General features: G+C 41.5%; 3 protein-coding genes across 22 annotated transcripts in view; 2 read left to right on the top strand and 1 right to left on the bottom strand.

Moving 5' to 3' along the window:
* The window catches only part of ATG13 (autophagy related 13), a 54322-nt gene extending 53970 nt beyond the window's left edge, over window positions 1-352 (bottom strand). For 5 of the 11 annotated variants that reach the window (XM_030331005.2, XM_030331004.2, XM_030331010.2 and 2 more), the window contains exon 1: window positions 15-351. The gene's annotated coding sequence lies outside the window, so the exon portion shown is untranslated. Of the gene's footprint in view, window positions 1-14 lie in introns of all 11 variants that reach the window. The other 6 variants (XM_030331014.2, XM_030331015.1, XM_030331007.2 and 3 more) reach the window with 5 other exon arrangements.
* HARBI1 (harbinger transposase derived 1) lies at window positions 336-10735 on the top strand. Of its 2 annotated transcripts, none has more exons than XM_030331018.1 (3): window positions 336-415; window positions 1743-2573; window positions 8985-10735. In XM_030331018.1, exons 2-3 carry the CDS (start codon window positions 1904-1906, stop codon window positions 9362-9364), a joined length of 1050 nt encoding a protein of 349 aa, XP_030186878.1. In that variant the 5' UTR covers window positions 336-415; window positions 1743-1903; the 3' UTR covers window positions 9365-10735. The 2 variants fall into 2 exon arrangements, with proteins under 2 accessions (XP_030186878.1, XP_030186877.1); XM_030331017.2 differs by lacking the exon at window positions 336-415 and adding an exon at window positions 648-774.
* Window positions 10736-16588: 5853 nt separating this feature from the next.
* The window catches only part of AMBRA1 (autophagy and beclin 1 regulator 1), a 180711-nt gene continuing 172852 nt past the window's right edge, over window positions 16589-24447 (top strand). For 4 of the 9 annotated variants that reach the window (XM_030331001.1, XM_030330998.1, XM_030330996.1 and 1 more), the window contains exon 1: window positions 16590-16792. The gene's annotated coding sequence lies outside the window, so the exon portion shown is untranslated. Of the gene's footprint in view, window positions 16793-16957; window positions 17012-24447 lie in introns of those variants that run through there. The other 5 variants (XM_030331002.1, XM_030331000.1, XM_030330999.1 and 2 more) reach the window with 3 other exon arrangements.

Genomic DNA, 24447 nt, shown 5'->3' with positions numbered 1-24447 from the left:
ACTAAAGTTAGTACCTGCAAAGCTGCGACACAGAGAATGGCTCGAGGCTCTCATTACGGAGGCCGGGGCCTGGGGCCGGCCAGTTGCGCCTCCTGGCTGAGGGCTCGGCGCTCCGGAGCTGCAGTGACAGCAGGGGTCGCAGATAAGATACCACACGCCTCAGGAGGCTCGTGGCTCGTGGACCCCGGGTGTTTCACTCCCAGAATTGCGCGAGTTGTCGCACTCACATTGACCGGCGTTCTTCAAGAGTGCCCTCACAGCTCAAGCGATCACTCCTGCCTTAAGCCCAGCAGCCGGTCCCCTCCCGGCGCCGCCATCGTTAGTGTTTGTTTTCATCCGCTCGGATGAAGGCGGGGGGAGCAAGAGGGCTATGGGTGAAATACAGCTGCCTAACCTCATCCGCACTTTCGCTACGGTATGGACGCCCTATTTCATCTCTTTCCTTCGAATTCCAAAAAAAGTTGATTATATTTTCATATAAATCTTTCTCACCAATTTTTCCACGTGTCTCTGAAGGAAATAAAGCGTAAAGAGGGGGGTCCTTGAGAGGGCGAGAACTTTTGGGCCGGGGGTGGAATGTGCGCCGCCTTTCCGCACGTAGTGGTGGCAACGGCAGTTGAGATGTGGCGTAGGGAGGACGCTGACGCAAGGGGGGCGGTGCCTATGGTGAGCGCCGTGGCGGCTAGTGCCGGGCCGCCGGTTCCGGAGGAGGGCAGGACTGGGCTGGGTGGGTGAGTGGGTGGGGAATGCTGGTAACCTGGCAGCCGCGGAGAGGTGGGTGATGGGCCTTGGCTGACTTGAGTGGCCAGCGTAATCAGACTTCTAAGTTTCTGAGGTGCCTTTTAAAACCGGCAGTGTCGCCTCCCAGCTCTAGCTATTCCAGGATCTTCTTTTTGAGCCTACCTTCCAATCTGTGTGGTCTTCCCTACTTTCTGGTCCTCAGCTTCAAGATTTGGATTTAGTGGGGAGAAGGGAAAGCCTGTTGTTAAAGCATATGACCTGCGTCCACCAGGCTGGGCTGTGGGTAGTTTTTTGTCCCTCCTCTCTTGTTAGACTGGTTTGAGCACCCCTCACGTCCATCTTGTACTTAACAGGTGGAACCAGAGGGCTTGGATAATGAAACCCGCTGGAACCAATTCCTGCCCTGAATAGTTATGAATTATATCAGCTAGTTCGTGACCTGTGTAGTTAGGAGCAGACCTCTTTTACCTTAAGGATAACTTATGCTGTCGCCTCCATTAATTTTTTTTTTTTTTAAGATCTTATTTTTAAGTAATTTCTACACTCTACCTGGAGCTGGAACTTAAAACCAGAAGATCAAGCATTGCAGGCTGTACAGACTGAGCCAGCCAGGCGCCCCTCCAACATTAAGCTTTCGCTTTAACCAGTTTAAATGCCAGGCATTAAGTGAGCCACCAAAATCAACTTCCATGATCTGTCTATATTTTTCTTTTTTCTTTCTTTTTTTTTTTTTCTTTCTTACAAACCCTTGTATTGGGGGCTGACTTTCAATAGATAGCAGTGAGGGAGCTGCTCTGCTACATGGGAAACAACTCCTATTATCTTTCAAACCAAAGTGAGCCTGTTGGGCAGCCATGAGCTAGTGGAGAAAAACCCAGTCACAGGTGTAGCACCTTTTGCTTGGACAGAATGGAAATCTGAGAAAAGGAGCTGTTGTAGCCTTTGAATCACTTTGATGTCTTTGGTCGGTTTCTAATGCTTTTTTCTTCTAACCTTTACAGAGAGAAGATTACAAATGCCAGAACCATTTAACTGATGGATGCTGAACCATTTAGCTGCTGAATGCTGACACTTCTTTAAATACCTTCTTGCACCAAGACCTTCACTGGGAGGAATTCAGGAAAAGTAGCAGAGGGAAGGAGAGATCACATTTGCATGTACCATGGCTATACCAATAACAGTGCTTGACTGTGATCTCTTGTTGTATGGCCGAGGTCACCGGACATTGGACCGCTTTAAGCTGGATGATGTGACCGATGAATATTTGATGTCCATGTATGGGTTTCCTCGACAGTTCATTTATTACTTGGTGGAACTCTTAGGGGCGAGTCTTTCTAGACCTACTCAGAGATCCAGGGCTATTAGCCCAGAGACACAAATCCTTGCAGCACTGGGCTTCTATACTTCAGGTTCCTTCCAGACTCGGATGGGAGACGCTATTGGAATCAGTCAGGCATCTATGAGTCGATGTGTTGCCAATGTCACTGAAGCACTTGTGGAAAGAGCCACACAGTTCATTCGCTTTCCAGCTGATGAAGCCTCCATGCAGGCTGTGAAGGATGAATTCTATGGGTTGGCAGGGATGCCAGGGGTGATAGGGGTGGTTGACTGTATCCATGTGGCAATCAAGGCACCAAATGCTGAAGATCTCTCCTATGTGAACCGCAAAGGTCTGCATTCTTTAAACTGCCTGATGGTGTGTGACATCAGAGGGGCATTAATGACTGTGGAGACCAACTGGCCAGGTAGCCTACAGGACTATGCTGTGCTGCAGCAATCCTCCCTCAGTAGTCAGTTTGAAGCCGGAATGCACAAGGATAGCTGGCTGCTTGGTAAGTCTGCAGGTGTGAATGCTTCATTTTGTAGCTATAGAAAAATTATGTAGCAGAGCAGAATGAAATTGGAGAGTCTATAGACCTGGGTCTCGGTCCTGTCCTTTTTTTAATGAGACGTCAGGGGCACCTGGGTGGCTCAATCAGTTTAGTATCTGACTCTTGATTTTGGCTTGAGTCATGATCCCAGGATCGTGGTGTCAAGCCCAGTGTTGGACTCCGTGCTGAGCGTGGAGTCTGCTTGGGATTCTCTCTCATTCTCTCTCTTTCTTCCTCTGCTCCTCCCCCCCGGCTTGCACTCTCTCTTGAAAAAAAAAAAAAAAGACCTCAGGTGAGAACTCCCTGAGCCTTAATTTTTTTTTTAATCAACACTTAAAAAGACATTCATGAAACGTCATTTTAAAACATAGCATTTGACCCAGATCTTCACTTCTAAGGATTTATCTTGAGGCATTTCTTCATAAATAAGAACAGTAGTTGGGATGTCTGGGTATGTCAGTCAGTTAAGCGGTTGACTTTAAGTCAAGTCATGATCTCAAAGTTCGTGAGTTCAAGCCCAGCATCCAGCTCTCTGCTGTCAGTGCAGAGTCTGCTTTAGATTCTCTGTTCTCTCCCTCTGCCCCTCCCCTGTTCATTCTGTCTCTCTCTCGCTCTCGAAAATAAGCACAAAGAAAGTGTATTCAATAAATAAATATGAGTAGCGGTGATGTGAAGTAAAATAACATTGCAGTAGTGTTTTATAGTTGGAAAAAAAAGCAACAACAACCCTACAAAAACATTCCCCTTAAATACAGCCAAAATATTTAATCAGTACAGATCTGGTTAAATACAGTACACCCATATAACTGAGCCTGAATTCTTATCATGTGTAAAATGTTAAAAATAATGCCAACAGTAGTAATACCTCTTGTTAAGATCAAGTGATATATACGAGAGTTCACTATAAAGTATTGTACAAATATAAGATATTTGTGTATTATAAGACACTGTGGTGTCTCTATGAAAATGATAGCAGTGCACTTACACAGTTCTTATGGGAACTGACTTCACAGATCTGCCCAAATGCTATTGGGAAGCCTGACTTAACGATGTAAGTAGGACACGAACCCATTCAAAACTGAGCAGTGCACACTGAGATGACTGCACAGCTGGGAGGAATATGGTTGGGTAATAGCGATAATACCCTTGAGCTTGGCAGCTTAGATCTCTTTGTTTGTTTTAAAGCACTACTCTTATATGAGCAATAGGACAAAGGTTATCTTCTATACAACATACTACGTAAGAGACAAAAAGAAACCTGAATGATTGGAAGACCTCTCTTTCAAAACCTCTGATCATATCTGCACTGCATGTACTTATAACAGTGTTCAACATGAAATAGGCACTCAGGAATTATTTCTCTTTGATATCCTTTTATTTCTCCCATGTTCCAAGTGGGAAGAGACTGCTGTCACGCTGATTGGTTTAGAGCTGCTGGGGTACCACATGCAACGTCTTGGAACTCTGATTTTCTTGAGTTCTTGCTTCTACACACCATCTTCAGTTACCACCTTCTCTTTACCCTACCAGACCTTTATCTTAATCCCACCTTGTGCCTTTTTTTGAGCTTTCAAAGTTTTTTTTCAAACAAGTCACACCAAGACATGAAAGAAAGTCTGTTTTGCAAGTATCTCATCTAGTTACTTCTGCAGCTGTGAGACTTCTTGGTTCCAAGCTCATTTCTTATGAAATCACTTTGGTACCTCTACTATAAAGCCAGCTAAAACACACTGAGCACTTAGAATTTGTCAGGCAATGTTGTAAGCACTTTGCATTAGATTATCTCACTTAATCCTTATAAAAACTCTTAAGGAGTTAAATACTAATATTACCAACATTTTTGTGGGTGAGGAAATTAAGGCAGAGTAGATACTTGTGGTTAACTTTTAAAACTAGGTCACATGAAGAATTAACTCTATTCAGCAAATACTCCCTTTGCTAAGGACCTCAAGGTCATGTAGGAATTACTCCCTTTTCCTTCACACCTTGGGACCCCAGATTCAGTTGGAAATATGGCTTTAGTTTTTTGAGGTGTTTACAGGACATAGTTGGAAATAAGGAAAAACTGCCTTTTTTTTTTTTTTTTTTTTTTTTTTTTAAGTAGGCTCTAGGCCCACAGGGTTTGATCTCATGACCCGGAGATCAACAGTCACATGCCGTCATGAATGAACCATCCAGGCATCCCAACTCTGACAAACTTTTATATACTTTTTTGATTCCCTTCTTTACAGGAAGAGTGAAAGTGGGAGAGATGGATATGGCAACAACATTGAAAAAATGTTTATTAAGCCGGTTTTGGTACCGGCTACATGCTAGGTAGGCACTAGGGATGAGAAAAATATACCCATGTGGAAATTGATTCCCTTAATACTAGCAATTCTAGCACATACCCCTTGCAAAGCCTCCATGAACTCTAACAAGAAAACTAGTTTGAAGAGCCCTGAACTAGTACAGTATTTCACAAATTTTCCAAATCAAGAGTTATCCGGAGAATTTATTAAAAATACACATCATGGGGCCACATCAAACTTTGGGAGTGAGAATCTTCAAAGAAAGCCTCTAGATCTCCTTTTTAATAGATCCCTCAAATGATTCATACAAATAGATAAATCTAGAAAACACTGGTATCTAAAAGTTGTGGGGATAATATGGGGTAATAATTTAGGGGAAGATTGGCAGGATTAGAAGAATGGCAAGATGCTAAAAAAGAGAAGATGGCTGATTGTAGGGGCACCTGAGTGGTTCAGTCAGTTAAGCATCTAACTCATGGTTTTGGCTCAGGTCATGATCTCATGGTTCATGAATTCAAGCCCCATGTCGGGTTCTGCACTGATAGCATGGAGCCTGCTTGGGATCCTCTCTCTTCTCTCTTTTCGCCCCTCCCCTGCTCATGCTGTCTCTCTCTCAAAATAAATGTATGTATGTGTGTATGTATATGTATATATATATATAAAGGCTGATTGTATCTTAACGCCATCAGATTTGTGGAATAGTTCTGTTTGCCAAATGTAGAATTAACCAGATTCCTTTTGTTGTTGTTTTTAATTTATGTTTTGTTTTTAGTATGAAATCATTTTTATAAAAATTTAAAACCAAGAGCAATATTATATTGCTTAGATACAATATAAACAAATGGGGGAAAATGACAAAATTCAGAATAGTGTTTTCATCAAAGGGGTGTATGGGAGATCCTGTGTGTGTGTGTGTGTGTGTTTGGCATATTTTCACCATGGGTGTCATCCCTTCATGTCCTTCTCATGTCTCCCTTCAGACTGCATTACCTAATTCCTCTTCTCTAAATGTACTGCAAACGATTCAGCCTGAGTTCTTATTTCTTCAGCTCTTGGCCTAGTATTGTTAAGCAGCTTTGGGTAAGATCTGCCAGAATGTCTTGTGGATGACTGATCATGTAAGCAATTGTAATCTGTTTAACAATTCTGATCCTAATCCCCTCCTGAGTGTCTGGTTTTCAGTGGTGCTTGGATTATAACCAGTTAATAACGATGGAGCATTTTATGAAAGGTCTGCATTAAGTAGCTTGTTTTTTATGTCTCCACATCTAATGCTCATACTATTTCTTAGAGAAACGTATAACAAATACCATTTAGTATCTCTGTGCTTTGGCATTCATCTTAATGTTTATCTTACTCTCTTTTACAGCATTACACCATTGTTTTCCTGACTCTGAGTCCGACATTAGTGTTTAGTGACTAGCTCCTTCTCTTTCCTTTGCCTGGCATATCAGAGGATGGCTGACATATATTTTGATCTTCTCATTTATAAAATGAGTTCAGTAATATCTTACCTGGCAGAGTTGGGATTGGATAATAAGGAATAATACTTTTGAAGTGCCCAGCGCGGTGCCTGCTACATAGTAGGTATTCAATGAGTCACTGATACTATTTTCATTATTATTTTCAGCATCAGTTTCTTAAATTCAGTATTTAGTAGGTGGAGCTCAACTAAGATAGTTTGTACTTAAGGAGGAAGTCAACTAAATGTAAAATTTGAAAATGTTATGAGGCTTCTTAAATATTTAAAGCTAATCCGGTATACCTACAAATAATACAATGTTGTATGTCAATTATGTGTAAGTAAAAACATTAAAAAAAAAAATTTGGTGGGGTGGGGCACCTGTCTGGCTCAGTTGGTAGGGCGTGCAACTCTTGATCTTGGGGTTGTGGGTTCGAGCCTCATATTAGATGTAGAGATTACTTAAAAATAAAATCTTTAGGGGTGCCTGGGTGCCTCGGTTGGTTGAGTGTCCGACTTCGGCTCAGGTCATGATCTCATGGTTGGTGGATTTGAGCCCCGTGTCAGGCTCTGTGCTGACAGCTCAGAGCCTGGAGCCTGCTTCGGATTCTGTGTCTCCCTCTCTCTCTCTGCCCCTCCCCTGCTCTCGCTCTGTCTTTCTCTCTCTCAAAAGTAAATAAACATTAAAAAATACAATAAAATCTTTTAAAAAGTAATAAAAGAAATAAATTTTTAAAAGTTTATTTATTTTGAGAGAGAGCTCAAGCAGGAGAGGGGCAGAGAGAGAGGGAGAGAAAGAGAATCCCAATCCACACTGAGAGTGCAGATACAATATAAACAAATGCAGAGAAGTACCAACTTGCACAATAGCTGTGTTCCTGACCCACTATCAGTTTTGGTATGTAGTTACGGACTGTTCAGAGAGTCAGGGCACTGTTCCAAAACATACACAACTCCTTTCTCTCATGAACCATGAGCTGAAATCAAGAGTCGGATGCTTAACTGACTGAGCCACCCTGGTGCCCCTAAAAAAATTTTTTTAAATAAAGTTAATCTAGTTCTTTAAAAGGTAAGCTTCTGAGAGAAAGGAATTGTGTATGTTTTGGGACAGTGCCCCGACTCTCTGAACCGTCCATAACTACATACCAAAACTGATAGTGGGTCAGGAACACAGCTATTGTGCAAGTTGGTACTCTCAAGTTGTCTCAGATTTCTAAGGGGTTGTGCCTCTGTGTGAGACATTTCATCCCCCAGGCTGGCTGTAGTGAGTCAGGACAATTAAGCATTATAGAAACATTGTACTGTTGTAACAGGACATTGCATCCCAGCCTTGTATTGTATTTTGTTCTTAGCATTGCCTGAGATCATTTGATAAGCAAGTCACCTTAGGAAAATGCCTTGCATATATTATTTTAACTGACTTATGATCTGATTTCCTTATCGCTGTTACTATTTGTATCATTGTATTTATGTGAAATTCTACCAGTTTCTGTTACAAAGCACGGTTCTAGCGAATGTAATACCTAGGAACACCCGAGGTCTGATCTCTGCTACAGGTGCTGGGACTTTGATCTTATTGTTCTTAGCACTGGGAGGATGAATGATTATTGTCCATGAGATATGCACTCTGAAATCCGTAGGTAGTGCTTTCAGACCTGACACTGTAATGGTAAGGTTAGAAATTTTCCTCACAAGTGTTTGGAGCTTTCCTGGAAGAACTCTCTCTTTCTCTCTTGTACTTTTTCTCTTTGGAGATTTTGAAGGTTTGCTTGCTATATGATAGTTTTTACTAACCTTTTTCAAAATTATTTTTTAATGTTTGTTTTCAAGAGAGACAGAGACAGAGAATGAGCAGGGGAGGGGCAGAGAGAGAGGGAGACACAGAATCTGAAGCAGGCTCCAGGTTCTGAGCTGTCAGCACAGAGCCTGACGCGGGGCTCAAACTCACGAACCGCGAGATCATGACCTGAGCTGAAGTTAGACCTTCAACCAGCTGAGCCACCCAGGTGCCCCCTAACCTTTTATTAAAGAACAAGATCACTGAGTTTAGAAAGTCAGGGATTTTATTTCCTTCAGTGCCTTCACCTTCTTCCCACATTTTTTTCAGACTTGGCTGTTTGGTTGGTTGTTTGTTTTTAAAGCTGTCAGCCTTTTTCTGTGTTGGTTTAAACCAAGGATATTTCCAGCCAAGACCCATGTCTTACTGCTCGTGATCCTAGCATGCCTTCTTTTTACCACAACATTTCCCTCTTGGTTTTTCTGGGGCATGGTGGCTCCAAAGTCTGTTGCATCTATTCTCTATATATGTTCCTAGATTTTCCTTTCTGTTTGTATTCCAATTCGAATGACTTATTATTGGGGCGCCTGGGTGGCGCAGTCGGTTAAGCGTCCGACTTCAGCTCAGGTCACGATCTCGCAGTCCGTGAATTCGAGCCCCGCGTCGGGCTCTGGGCTGACCGCTCAGAGCCTGGAGCCTGTTTCGGATTCTGTGTCTCCCTGTCTCTCTGCCCCTCCCCCATTCATGCTCTGTCTCTCTCTGTCCCAAAAATAAATAAACGTTAAAAAAAAAAAAAAAAAAAAAAAAGAATGACTTATTATTTCTTTGGACCTTCCCCACAGGTGACAATTCCTTCTTTCTCCGTACTTGGCTCATGACCCCCCTTCACATTCCTGAAACTCCAGCGGAATATCGCTATAATATGGCCCATTCTGCTACTCACAGTGTGATTGAGAAGACCTTCCGAACCCTCTGTTCCCGATTCCGCTGCCTGGATGGATCCAAAGGGGCACTGCAGTACTCACCAGAAAAGTCCAGCCACATTATCTTGGCTTGTTGTGTCCTCCACAACATCTCCCTGGAGCATGGGATGGATGTTTGGTCCTCTCCAATGACAGGACCCATGGAACAGCCCCCTGAGGAAGAGTATGAGCACATGGAGTCTCTGGACCTAGAGGCTGACCGAATACGTCAGGAGCTGATGCTCACTCATTTTAGCTAATGTGAAATCTGGGGGCGAGGGAAACTTTTCCAGGAGGAGTTGGGACAAACTTTCACCCTCACCGCCCCATACAGAGTCCCCTCATCTAGCATGAATGAGTATGTGGACACTTGTCACAAATCGACATTTAATCTGTGTGTTTTAGAAGGGTTGTGGCTATGCCAGGATATCTTGATAACGTTTGCAAATATATTAGCTAAACCAAAAACAAGACAATAAATAGTTCCCTGCTATCCAGTGAACTCCAGGTTGAGCCCCACTCATTTGAAAAGTCACTAGTAGTAGACATTTATGATTGTGCCCACAAAATCAAAGCAAAGGGGAAAACGGCACTCAGCCGGATATTTTTTGTCTGTTTCTTAAATTATGTGGAGATTTCAAATGAAAACTATATGTGTTTGTCCTGAATTATTAGGTGGGATTATTAGGTGGAACTTTCTACTTTGCTGCCTATATAGACATCATCTGAGACAAGCGTAAAGAGTAAATGTGAGTTCGGGAATGGTTTTCGGACATAAGTGAGTGGCTGCTAATCTGAGTTTGCAGCCTTGTGTTTTTAGGAGGATGCTGGGGACAGTCTGAGACCTCCATCTTTCTGTAGTAGTTGGACTGTGACTTGCAGTTGGTTTCTAGGGAGAACATCTGGATTCCAATCTCCTCTTTCCAACCCAGAGGAGGAGTTAGAGGATAAATGGGTTTAAGACCCCAATCAGCTCAAAGAAGACAAGTAAAATATAGATAAAATAGCAAGTTTACACTTTACAGATCTAAAGACCCTGGTAGATTGATGGACAGAGGAGATTCACCCAGTTTTGACAGCTCACATCTAAATAGATCACATTTCTTATGTTCATGATGTTAGAATATCTGTTTGGCCATTCTGCTCTGAAATTCATTGTACAGAAAGAAGACTTTGAGAATAAAAAGATACATGAAAGTAGTAAGAAAGTGAAGTAAAAAGAACATAGTTTCTTGGTGTGAAATGAATTTTGGCATTAGACCTATTTGGATATCTTGCAAAATCATGGACAGAATTTCCCAGGAAATGAATAATCCCCACCAAGTCTTATTCTAAAATTACACTGATATAAAAACAACCTAATTGGAATAAAGAAAGTGTGAATTAGGTTCACACATTGGTGCCTCTGCTGGGACAAAAAAGAGACTTTCCTGAGGATTGTCTTGTTCCTGGTTTCTCATCAACTCACCATGTGATACCTCAGAATTGTCCTCTTGGATCATTTCCTACCTGCCTTTGGCAGTGTTAATCTGGTGATTTTCAAAGTAAAGAAATGAACAGCTGATGACAGAAGAAATTTGGAAATAAACTGAGGGTGACTCATCCCCAAGATTAAAAACAATTATGGATTATTATCTGCTGTTTATTTCTACTCCAAATGCTATTTCCCATCATCATTCTACTCTATAAAGAGTGGGTCCATGTGGCAGGAGGTTGAGCTTGATGTGTACAATGATGTCATTGAGATGACAATGGACCACAAAGAGGTGCCTGAGAATGTTAGTTCTACTCTTTCTGTAGAGGTGTCCTGTTACATATTCTTCCTTTGTAAAAGCTAACCTGTGACCAGGCTTGCTTTGTCCCCTTCATGAGGCAATATTTTAATTCTTGTGGTCTTTCCAAGCGTCCTGAGATGGGTATTTTTCCCTACAGAGTTTTGGTTCTGTTGTGCATATTGCATGAGGAAAGGGTTACTTGACATCCACATATCATAAGTGCCAAAGTGGAATGTGAACTTAGAAAGTGTCTGGCATTTTAGCCCGAAAAACTACATTAAAGGAAACTTGGGGCTTTTCACAACTTAACTCACTAGATGGTAACATGAAGCCTGAGTGGGAGGGACAGTCTTGGAGAGATTTCAAAAGTAATTTTAAGTCTATTACTTGCACACCAAAGATAATTTCTAAGTGCTGAAGTGACTGAATATTGGCTAGCAGTGCTTTTCCCTGGGAGCATTTTATTTCCTAATAATTCCACAGAGTAACTGTTCGAATCTATTTCTTTAATTTCCTTTCAACCTGAATTTTTACAGGCCAGGATTTTTTCAGTCCTTGGTTGCAATTTCCCTAAAATGATCTAGGGGTGGGATCAGGGTCTGTACTTCGATTGCCAAGGGTTTGCCCATAGGGACTTTTCATAAGTGCCTGAGAAGTCTTCTCTTGAGGTCCTTACTGTGGATTTTTAGTATCTTCCTGGTACAGTTTTGGGAAAGAGTCAAGGATTATGCCTGTCTTATGTAAGCTTCATCTTCCTGTAGATGATGCCATCTGGTCAGCCCAGAAGTTTTCCAGATTTGCCCTTAGATGTTTCAAGACAGCAAAGTCCCAGGATATATTAAGATAAAACCACAATATTGGGTCATCACTGGTTTGCCAATTTCAAATTCTACACAAGAGAGACCACAAACATATTCTTAGTTTAAAATGAACTGAACATGGGGCGCCTGGGTGGCGCAGTCGGTTAAGCGTCCGACTTCAGCCAGGTCACGATCTCGCGGTCCGTGAGTTCGAGCCCCGCGTCGGGCTCTGGGCTGATGGCTCAGAGCCTGGAGCCTGTTTCCGATTCTGTGTCTCCCTCTCTCTCTGCCCCTCCCCCGTTCATGCTCTGTCTCTCTCTGTCCCCCAAAAAATAAACGTTGAAAAAAAAATTAAAATGAACTGAACAGAGATGGGTCTCCTTTCCTGACCCTTGGACTGTAAAGGATATCTAGCAAGCTAATCTAAGTTGAGACTAATGGGGTCATATAGTAAAGACATATAAGAGGCGGGAGGGGTAAAATAGAAGCTAGACAGATAACAGACACTGTGATTGTATCCCAACCTGAAATGATAAAACAGCTCTCGGACTGAGCTTAGCAGTTGCTGTCCCTGACAATGGAAGGCAAGTTAGGAAAAAAAAAAAGAAATCAAGGATACTTAATCATTGTGTGTACGCATAACATGTCTTCAGGGCCCATATTGCTCTGTAGATCCCACCCAGATTTTGCAAAATTGTGAGAATAAGATAACAGAGTTAAGTGAGAGTTGGTTGATCATGAGAATGTCAATGCAAGAAGGAAGGGAAAATACTAGCTGAATGCTGGGAACACTCCAGTTCCCTAACACATAAAATTCACAGGAGTTTTTATTGTTTTCATGACTACACTTTAAACCCCCTTTGTGATAATCAAATGAGAGTGATGAGATCTCTGATACTAGAAAGGAGCAAGGAAAATAAACCTCGAAATCAGAAGCTAGTACATTTCAAAAGAAAAAAGATCCAGGGTCTCCTGGGTGCCTCAGTCGGGTAAGCATCTAAATATTGATTTTGGCTCAGGTCATGATCTCACTGTTTGTAGGATCAAGCCCCGCGTCAGACTCCACGCTAACAGCATGGAGCCTGGAGCCTGCTTGAGGTTCTTGCTCTCCCTCTCTCTCTGCCCCTCCCCAACTCGCACAGTTGCACACTCTCTCTCTCTAAATAATAAACATGAAAACATTAAAAAAAAAAAAAAGAAAAAAACAGTCCAATTGAAAGCAATCTCTATGTGTGTCCAACAAAACAGTAAGGATCTATCATTCTGTTGAGACTTTAACCCTTACATATATATCATAAACATGTTTATGAAAGGGCTGATTTGTCATTCTAGAGTCTTCACATGTTCATATGATTCAATCTATTGATAAATTGTGCCACTGAAAGCTTATCCTGTATAAATAATTCCGAAGAAGGAAACATCTCCTATAATTCTACTGTGAATGATTTACCCGCTGTTCTGGGATCTCTCTCCTTCACTGGGCTGCTCCTATATCATTACCCTGCTTCTACCTTTACCATCCAGCCCAAAGGGTGTACATTACCCCAGAGTGCCATAAGACCAGGCTACAAAAGAACAGAACAGAATTGCAACTGCAACTGGCTTGTCATTTGGCTGCTCAAGTCCCAATTCCTCTTCCTGGAATTCCTAATAAGATGACTCATGGTACTGCTACAGGGTTCTTTCATCCTAGGTTCAGGCCTGATTTCTATTATGCAGAGTGTAGTAGATGTTTTTTAGAGCCCAGAGCCAATACAAGGAAGTTTCCTTCCCTTCTCTCCTTTTCCCTCCTTTCACCCTTCGTCCCAGGCAAATCCTCCATGTCTACAAGTGCCAATCCTCTTTTCCTGGCTTAGTCTTTACAAGTTCCTTACATGTGATTGACATGGATTTACAATCCTTACAAGTGGTTGACAGTGGCTATGTCCATTCTTAGGGTAACCAACTGTCCTGGTTTGCCCAGAGCCATTGCAGTGTTAGCATTGAAAGTTCCCTGTACTGGGAAACCCCTTAATCCTCAGCTCATTGGGACAGATGGTCACCCTACTTCAGGAGAAGCGTTATCTTACCTTCAAGGGGGTGGCTCCCCCAGGAGAGCCATAATACGATATAAGCCATAATACAAGCCAATACAAGCCATAATACAAAAAGCAATAATCAACATAATAATGAATTAAGTCTTAACACTGATATGTAAGTATCAGTGATATATCCCAGTATGATCTTTACTCTGCCCACTCGGTTTAAGTCTCCCTCAATGTGAGGACATTCCTACAGGTTTGAGAATTTCAACTCCTGATCTCTTGTGATCTACTCTTCTGTCCAACTTGACTTTTCCATAAGAGCCAGCAGTAGTTTACCGTCACACTGAATCCTAAATCCACCCTTGAAAAGAAACAGTTCTCTAGAGAAATTTATCTATAGAGATGCAACTCTGCCTGCAGAATAAATCATCTTTTTCATGGTTTCACAGAGCAGTTTAGCCTCAACTTATAAAATAGCTCCATTTTCAGGTGATGGTTTTAGATTTATATTTGCATACCCTTCAGGTGTTTTTCCCAAAATAAAAGTCTCCCATTTTTGAAGACTGAAAACTTCTTGTAGCCTTGAAATTAGTTTCTTTAGTTTTTCTCACTGAAATCAAGGTTTCAAAATAATGTTGTTATTTGGGTCAAATTTGAATGAGGGCTATAGCTTTAGATGCTTATGCCCCACAAGCCTTTCTAAGAAGGAAGCTTCTCTAAAACATGTATTCTGGGAATAGAATCTCAGTCCTGGATGACAGCAAAGGAAAGTCTATTTGTTGCTCCTCATCTGGCTTCAGGAATGTGGCGAGACTGCTTATTTAGTTGACACTTAGTATCCTTTTGCTCTTGACTTTGAGAACTGCCCAGGATAAAGACTAATTCCCAATTAGGTGTGGCTATGTGACTAAATTCTGGCCAGTGGAATATAAGTGGAAATGTCCTGTGCTATTTTCAAGATATGTCCTTATGGCAGGAGACATGCCTTTCCTCTTTCAGCTTCCTGCTAGTTGGAATGTAGACATGATGGCTAGAATTTGAACAGCTGCCTTGGACCTGGGATGAAAGCCACTTATTGAAGATGTCAAAGGAACGAGATGGAAGCCTGGTTCCTGATACCAAATAGGCACACCTTACCCTAGGCTGTGTATCTCTGGATTTCTTTTACATGATGGAGAAATACACTTCTACTTTGCTTCCTCACTCTTTTTGTTTAAGTGCAATAGGTCCTAATTGTAAATAAAAAGGTTACAATTATCTCTTTCCAAGAGCAGCAATACCTATTACACAGAAAATGTTTGGAGGCAACATACACATCCAACAATGGGGAGCAAGGTCAGTATATCCTCTCAATGGAATATTGTGCAATTGTTAAAAATAACAACTATTAAAGACTTAATAGGGAAATGATACAATGGGAAACAATAACACTTGTATCTCTGCTTAAACTTTAAAACATTATGCAGGCTATTTCTTAGGACTGCATGGGAACATGAACAAATTAAAACTTGGTGGTTTTTTTTGAGTTTATTTATTTTGAGAGAGAGAGAGAGAGAGAGAGAGAGAGAGAGAGAGAGAGATAGAAAGAGAGGGAGAGAGACAATCCCACACAAACTCCACACTATCAGCACAGAGCCTGATGAGGGGCTTGAACCCACAAACCACGAGATCATGACCTGAACCCAAATCAAGAGTCAGATGCTCAACCAACTGAGCCACCCAGGTACCCCAAAACTTTGTGTTTTGGGAGTGGACTATTCAATTCTTTCTTTTTTAAGACTTTCATAAATGTTGCTATGTTTCCTCATTTTTAAGTCCCCTAAAACAGTAGTAGACAACAAAAGCCCAGTGTTTCATCCTCATATTATGGATGCTGATTCTATCCTGCATTATATATATGAGTTGTCCCTTGAACATTGTCATGGACTTAAAGGAGATTTTTTAAAATTATAATAAATTATAAATAAAGGTAATGTTGTAAGGATGTGACCTTTCACTTTGATTAGATTATAAGGTCTTTAAGGACTTGGACTATCATTTCTTTTTTACGCCTTTACTCTCCCCTTAGGGGGGACTTAGGGTAGCTGTATAATTGCTCACACTTGGTAATCCATATTTGGAGTGATCTATGTGATTTATTGAATTGTACCTAGGATGTACATATTAATTCACACTTGTGCTGAGAATATTAATTTGTCTACTACAAGACTTCAGAAAGGGACTATTGCTGTGATGATGAAAATTTCAACTTTTGCAGGTTCTGAACCCAAGGAAAATTTTGATCATCACGTAAGTAGCACGCCCGTGGCTCCAGGCCTTTGAAAGAAAATTTTAAAAAGCATACGTGTATTTTTTTTTTCCTGCCTTAAGTTCAGCCTACAAACCCCTGAATTTTTCCAACTTCTCTTTGCTGTGTTTTATGGGACCTAAAGTGGAACTTTAACAGCGTTGACTCACTTTGTTTCTCAGTCTGGATTCTCTCTCATTGTCTCTCTGTGCCTCTGTCATGTATACGTATGTTTATTTTCTTGTACCTCACTGTCCGTGAGGGAACTAAGAGTCACACTTGCTCAGTTGGGATAATGTTGGGAGTCCATAACTTAGTTGCTGAACTGGTAAGTGTTATCGTGCTATGCCTTGATCTCCCACACTCAAGAAAAACTCCGGTGCTCCAAACAACTTCGCTGGCAAGCAACACAGAAAATGGCAGAAGCACCGGCTACTTTACTCCGCCGCTTATGATCTGGGTTTGTTTATTCATGCCTTGGCCAGGAGTCGGACCTAGGGTTGGAGCGGAGCAGTTTTTCGGCGCTCGACTGCATCTCCTTGAACGATTGGCTGGGCGCTCATCCTATGATGTCTGGGCCGTTCGTGTATTCGGTGATCTTTTGCGCCGTCTTCTTGCTTGATGTCTCCCTAGCGGCGGCGGCGCCGGGTCGAAGGCTGACTTATCCGCGAGGCCCCGCGCTCAGGCTGCTTTCTTCCGCTGGTCGGTAGAGCGGACCCCTTGCTTCCTTCCTGCCTCTTCTTCTTGTCGGTGGCTGGGTCCCGTCGCTGGGCTGCAGACGGAGCCTCCGCCCGCCTTGCAGGTAGGCCCGGGAGGAGCCTGGGAGGCCCGGCCCGGCATCCTTCCGCTGGCGGGTTGAGAAGACCTTGGCGCCGGCGGGTGGGCGGGCGGCTTGGCCGCGGAGACACGGCCGGAGGAGGAGCTACCCGGCTGCGTTCGGGGGCGCGGTCGGAGAGGCGGCAGGGCACGGAGGGAGAGGCCGGAAGGAGGGAGAGATGCTGGGGCTGCTTTACGCGGTTAGGTAGGGAGGGGATGTTGGGTCTAGGGCGGGTGTTGGCACCCTCAGTGTGGGGGGAAATCGCCTTCCAGGAACGGATAGAGCTTTGCGCGCTTGCCCCTCCTCGGTCTCCCCTCCCGCCTCCCCACCCCCAAGGCCCCGGGTGTCATGACTCAATTGCGCTGGGGACCTCCTCGGAGTCCGACCTTTGAAGGGACCCTCGAGTAGGTGGAAACAAGTGGAACACGGCCCCCTGGCTGCTCTGAGCGAAGTGTCATGTTCTTGCGTTTTGGGGATAGGGAAACTGAGGCAGCGTTCTGGGACTTGACTTTTCCCCACGTCCCAAATAGGTCTTTAAACGTACCATGAGTCGTTTTTTGGTCATTTGCAGGTTCGGGTTTTTTTTCCCCCCTCCCTCTCTATTTACCAGTCACTTTATGTACACAGCGATATGTCGTTTGTGATCTCTCCTACCTGGGAATACAGATTCTGTCACTGGTGACTTCAGAAGTAAAGGGACCATGCTGGTTTTGTTTGTCAAAGTCTGTATTATTTTACTGAGAAAAGCAATGGCAATTCTGTTTCTTGGATAGAAAATTTTGTTTGCTGACCAGTTTGCTTTCTGGTTGATACTTATTTCTCCCCCCCCCCCCCCCCCCCGCTTGTTCTCAATGGAAATCTTCCAACTGTGTTGTTAAGTGGTTAATGTCCAAGGTTGGAGGATTGGTGAAGATTTTCAAATCAGATATTTGTCCTGAAGAGTTTGCTTTCTAGGAAGAATCCAAAGGAAACCCAAGGAGTCGTTTTCAGAACAATTTTATCATATTCGATTAGTGGTTTAGTTGTGCGTATACTAAACAGCCATTGTGTAGGATTCATTCAAATATTGAGATATTTAAATTTAAAGTTAAAATTCTGGCATCTCCATTATGTTTTCCTTTTCTCTCTCAACTTAGAAACTTTGGGGACTAAGCGTTCTTACTCATTTTCATTGGATTCAGTGTCACGATCCTAATTTGTGTAGCTTCTTTGTTGAAAAAAAATATTCAGGCTAGAGGTGGTTTTAGGTTGAATAAGTATTTCCGTAGTATGTAAAATCAGTAGGACAGTGGTTTTAAAGAGAGAACAGATTAAATTTCTAGTCCTTGGGTGGAAACTATACAAGTATGTGTTTTGTTTTGTTTTGTTTTTAACAATTTTAGAATTCTAATATGAGTTGTGGAAAGGTTATCGTTCCTCTAATGTTTTTGATTTTGAGGTCAGCAATATCTAAGCGTGGGGTCCTTGGTCATCAGTGATTTCCTAGTTACCAGGACCTCAGAACTTCCAGAAAGGGATTAAAGAAGAGCCACCAGACTGGAGAACCTAGATTGGGAAGTTAGGCTAAGAATGTGTGCTCTCTGAAAAAGTTTTTGTGGTAGAAGAGAACGTGTGTCAGAGGAGAGCATTTAGTGAAGGAAGCGACGTTATCTCCTGGGAATTGATTCTGCACAGAATTTGTAGTTAATGTAGTATCTCAGTGACTCCTAACGAATGCTAAATAAAGATGGAGTTTGCTAGGAGTGTCACAAAAAATGTTAGCAACATTTTGTTACGTTTCTATAGGAAATAATTAGCAGAGGTTTAAGTTGAATTGAGGAAGACAAGAAATTTGGTTGTGGTGCTGGTGGTGAGGTTATAGGGATAGAGCTTATTGGCTTCTACCCTGCTTTGTGATAGAAATTCACTCCACAGTTTACCTTTCTTGGTTAAATCTTGCGCTGTTCTGTCAGTGTCAGATCAGGCTCTCTTCTAGCATTTCCTTTCAGAAATTTATGGGTTCAGAATGTGACTTAATTGTTCTATCTTTTCGTGAGAAAGTTCTTGAGGATTATTAAAGATGTGAACTTCTTTGAATATCTTCTATAGCTTGTCCTGGAAGGAGGTATATTCTACCTTGGAAAAGATTAATTATATGTATCACTTGAAAACTACGGGTTATTTTTATTAACTGTAATAATTTGGTTTTATATTGTATAATTTTCAAATTATCTTCAATACATGTTAGGAAGCTTATGAAACTTTTATTCTTTTTCTTTTTCTTGTCTTTTTCTTTTTTTTTGTAAGTAAGCTCCACATCCAGTGTGGGGCTTGAACTCACAGTCCTGAGATCAAGAATCGCGTGCTCTTCCGGCTAAGCAAGCCAGACTTTTGTTCTTTTGATCATGCTTCTTTCTGCTTCTTATTAATACTGAGTCCCTACATTTATGATCTTCAAGGATCTTCATGAATGTTGACAACGTATCTCACTATTCCCATTTATCCTGCTCTGAAAGCAGTTTGAGAAAAAGTTTTGTTGTTAGCACACTGAAGTCTCTTTTTTTAAAGATACGTCTCAGCCTTGATAGAGTTATTTTGGAATGGGATGCAGATCTTTTTGCCCAGTGGTTTGGTTTACCAAAAAAACCCCCAAACCAACAAACAGAACAAAATAAACAACCCCCCCCCCCCGGCCCCCAAAACTCCTTAAGTTCCTTTAATCATAGTCATTCTTGTTTCCTTCTCCAATTGTTCCTCATAAACCCAGAGAGAACTTTCTGTTTCTTGTCATAATTTCTGTTTGTACAGAAGTACTATGGTACAACTTGTCCTGTGGCTTGGGGGTGATTTATATTTTATATTTTCAAGCCCCTTCTCCCCCCACCCCAAAGTTAATTAGATCTATCTTTCTCCCTTTTTGCAAAGCTAAAATTAGTTACTGATAGATAAAAATTTTGTGATCAGTTATTGTCAGAATGTATTTATGTGCCCAGTAGTATGTGGCAGTCTGCCAAAATGATGTAGTGTGAAGAAAACAGATTAAGGAATCAGGAGACCTGGATTTAAGTCCTAGGCTTATACACTTCATAGCTGAGAAATCCTTTACAAATTATTTAAGGAGACTGTAGGGAAGGTTGCTCCCCTTTACTGGGCATTTACTATGTCATGTTCTTCACAGGCATTATCTCATTTAATACAACAGCCCTTTAAGGTAGATATTATTTTCCCAGTGGATACTGAACTCAGAGTACGTAATTTGGCCAAGATCACACAGCAAGTATGTAGCAGAGTTGGGATTTAAAAACAAGGCTTTGAATACTTTTATGAGCCTGTGTTTAGAGAATGGGAAAGATAATACTTTTATCATAATATTTCTATTGAGAAAAAAGTATGTGAAACTGCTTTAAAAAGATAAAGTGCTCTTTAGATATTAACTGCTATGCTATCTTACAGCAATGGTGAGCAGTCATCTAAGTTCTTGGACAACTTGTTTCTTTCAAGGCAACATTATGCCTGACAGTCATGGAGGATAGAGGTGACAAACATTAAACCAGCATTGGAGGAGCTTAACTAATATGTGTGTGGAAAGGAGTGAATGCCTGGAAGTGCCAGTGAAAGAGAAGTTTTAAGTGCTGTATGTGTAGATGGGGTGAGGCTGAGAATATTTACCCCCTGTCTTCCAGTTAGTCCTGCCTGTGTGTCTATAGATTAATGTAGTATCTTTTCCATTTTGTTCTCTGTCTTTTCTTAGGGTTGATAATCTCCACTTCTCCACCTAAACTTTTTCCTTTCTTTATTGAGTATTGTTCTTGTGCTGTGTTGTTTCCTAAGGTACATGTATCCCTATCAGACCTTTTGGAACTATTTCTTTTCTTTTTTTCTTTTTTTTTTTTTTTTAATTTATTTTGAGAGTGATAGAGAGCAAACAGGGGAGGGACAGAAAGAGAGGGAAACAGAATCCTAAGCAGGCTTCAGGGCTTCGGCACAGAGCCTGATGCAGGGCTTAAACTCATGAACCATGATATCATGACCTGAGCTGAGATCAAGAGTTGGATGCTTAACCAACTGAGCCACCCGGGTGCCGCTCCTCCTCCTCCTCCTCCTCCTCCTCCTCCTCCTCCTCCTCCTCCTCCTCTTCTTCTTCTTCTTCTTCTTCTTCTTCTTTAAGTTTGTTTGTTTATTTACCTTGAGAGAGAGGGAGAGAGCATGGGGGAGAGGCAGAGAGGGAGGGAGAGAGAGAAAACCCCAAGCAGGCTCCACACCATCAGTGCAGAGCACAAAGGAGGTTTGATCTTACAAACCATGAGATCATGACCAGAGCCCAAATCAAGAGTCGGATGCTCAACCAACTGAGCCACCCAGGTACTCCAAGTTTGTTTATTTATTTTGAGAGACAGAGAGCAGCCGTGTGAGTGGGGGAGGGGCAGAGAGAGAGAGAGAGAGGGGAGAGGAGAGGAGAGAGAATCCCAAGCAGGCTCCATGCTGTCCGCACAGAGCCCCATGTGGGGCTTGATCTCACGAACCATGAGATCATGACCTGAGCTGAAATCAAGATTCTGATGCTTAACCAATGGAGCTGTCCAGTCTCCCCTATTCTTTTTTTTTTTTTTTTAAGTATATTTATTTTGAGAGAGACAGTGTGTGCGCCCAAGAACTGTTGAGTGCATGCATGCATGTGTGAGAGCAGGGGAGGGGCAGAGAGAGAGGGAGAGAGAGAATTCCAGTTTCTGCACTGTCAGCACAGAGCCCCACATGGGGCTCTATCTCATGAACTGTGAGATCATGCCCTAAACCGAAATCAAGAGTTGATGCTTAACTGCCTGAGCCACCCAGGTGCCCTGGAACTATTTCTTGATTGTGACTCTGTGTTTCAACCCTTTCCTTTTCAGACTTTTGTTCATCTAGCAAATATTTATTGAATGCTCATTAGATGGTGGGATACAAAAGTAGACATGAATATTCTTACTCTTATGGAGTTTATTCCAGTGGGGAGCAGAGTTGACCAGGAATCTGATGGATATTGAAATTTAGGCTGTGCTCTGAAAGAAACAAGGGCTGACAGCAAGATGAAGAAGTGAGGAGGGCGCTGGGTGTTCATGGGGAGAGTGGAGTCTTCAGTCATGGCATCTTTAATCCTGTTAAAAAGTTGCAATCACAACATATCATGATTCAGTAAATTAAGGTTCTCTTTCTGCCATCACAGTGGAAGTCTTCATTTAAAATTGCTACATGTGGGGTGCCTGAGTGGCTCAGTCTATTAAGTGTTTGATTTCAGTTCAGGTCACGATCTCACACTTTGTGAGTTCGAGCCCTTCACCGGGCTGCACTGACAGTGCAGAGCCTGCTTGGGATTCTCTCTCTCTCCCTCTCTTTTTGCCCTTCCTCCACATGCATGCTCTCATGCCTCTGTCTGTCTCTCTCTCTCTCTCTCAAAATAAACAAATTAAAAAAAAAAAGATAAAATTGCTGTATGTAATATTTGTTACTTAGTGTATGGTGACACTGGATTTGGCATAATAAAGGATCGCTATGACTTAGAAATGTCCAGCATGCTTGGCTAATGAGTTTAATTTTTACTTCTAATGTGACCTGAATTTAATTAGTTTTCATTTGTTAATTTTTTCTAAAATAATTATTCTTTGGAATTTGAGTTCAGTGAATTTAAACACTGGATACATGACTTCAGATTTATTTGTAGCAGAGACTAAGCTGAAGTACTTAGCCTTATATAAGGGGAAAGATTTAGAAGGATTGTAGTGAAATTGAGAGAGGGAAAATGTAGGCTGCTGCTGCTGAGTATGTGTATATGATAATATGTACTTATAATCTTGTTTAGTACCTTTCAAGATATTAAAAGTGTTTTGTAGCATTTTTTTACTGCTGCTTATTGGAATCATATGTCTGTCTGTCGAATTAACTGAGGCAAATTTCACATTTCATTATTTCATCATTTGTTTATTTCTGCTTCCCAGGATAGAACGTGTAGTTTCCCATGAGTTAACATTGTTTTGTTTTAGGTGTATATGCTTATGATATAATGAAACATTTGAAATTTTGCTGGGTTGCAGAGGATTAATATGCCTGTTTGATTTGGGGAGAGATTTGGAGTATTTCAGCCTAGCTGACCAGTGAAAACAGGATAGAAAAATATGTCTTCCCAGACTCTTGAATAACAGCCTAGTGGCACTGATTCTTGGAGCCAGGCAGTCTGAGTCCAAATCTCAGGACCACTATTTACTAACTCTGCAACTTACGTAAATACTTAACGTCTCTGTGCCTTTCTTCATGTGTAGAATACCATACAATTGTGAGAAATGAATGAGAGAATATATGTAAAGCATTTAGAACAGCAGATAGTGCTATATATGCCACCTGTTATTGTTTTCAATATTCTTATTATAACACCTTAAATATTGTATGTTCCCCAAAAGGACTACAAACAGTAGTGATGCTTAGATTGAAGTTCAGTGTCTTCTGAGAAAACTTAAACAGGAAACAGGAAGTTCAAGCAGTGTATTTGTTTCTCCTTTCCCTCAGTGTGCTTCAAGTTAAAGTGAGAGGGTATGTCTTTACTGGGAGAGAGAAACCTAGAAAGCAACAGTGTCTGAAAGAATTCCAAGTAGAAGAGACATGATGGAATTTTGAGGATTCTGTAATATGTATGGTAAAACAGTCCAGAGCTATTTTAGGAACAGAAAAACATTTCTTTGCCAAACAGGTAGTAAATTTTAGCATCTGAATTTTACCATGTATTTGAACTGTGATTAGTACTTGAACGATTTGGAAGAAGTTGTCTAAAGGCATGGAAGAGAATGATATTTAGGGAAAAGTCAAAGTTACCAAATCAACTTGGGTAAACTTCTGGAAGAGTGAACTTGTATTTCATATAGTGGTAGAGGAATGCAGTAGAGTTAGTTTTTTATTCCTCTTGTCCCTTTATGCCATCATAAATTGTGGGTGCTTCAGTCTTTACCTTAACTATCCGTTTTTGTTTTCCTCTCTGAAGTCTGTGTAAAATTCCTGTGCTGTCATTTAAAAAACCTATTTAATGAAGATAGTGGAGTCTTGTTTTTTTTTAATTAATTAACCCATCCATTCATTCAGTAAATGTTGTCTATCACTGTGGTAGGTGTTATGAGTACCATAATAAGAGCTGATCAGAACCGTGCTTATTGAAGTGCTTTGTGCCAGGTACTGTACCAAGTGCTTTGTGTTATTAATTCTTTTCATTCTTACAGTTTTGTGGTGTAGGTACTTTTATTTTCCTCATTTCGTAGATCTGGAAATTGTGGCACAGAGAGAGGTTAAGCAGTTTGCCCAAGGTCTTAGAGCCTAGTTAGTGGCAGCACCAGGATTTGAATCCAAGCAGTCTAGCTCCATAGTCTCCTGCTCTTAATCCCTAAATTATACTGATTCTAAACTACTTTAAACAATTCTAAACTCTCTAAACTACTACCACTGTACTAAGACTAGAGTGACAAAAATAGACTCTGTCCATGCTCTTCTAGAGATTGTTGTCCATAGGGGAGAGAGATGGTAAACAAAAAATACACTAATAAATGTGTAATTGCAAAGTGTATCAAGTCCTATGATGGAGAAGTAAAAAAGAGATTATAGTAGGGGACCCTGAATTATATTGGAGCCTTGGGAAAAGTTTCCTG

The sequence above is a fragment of the Lynx canadensis genome, chromosome D1, assembly GCF_007474595.2.
Source record: "Lynx canadensis isolate LIC74 chromosome D1, mLynCan4.pri.v2, whole genome shotgun sequence".
In the NCBI taxonomy this organism is placed as follows: Eukaryota; Metazoa; Chordata; class Mammalia; order Carnivora; family Felidae; genus Lynx; species Lynx canadensis.
This window is presented reverse-complemented; position numbering and strand designations above follow the sequence as displayed.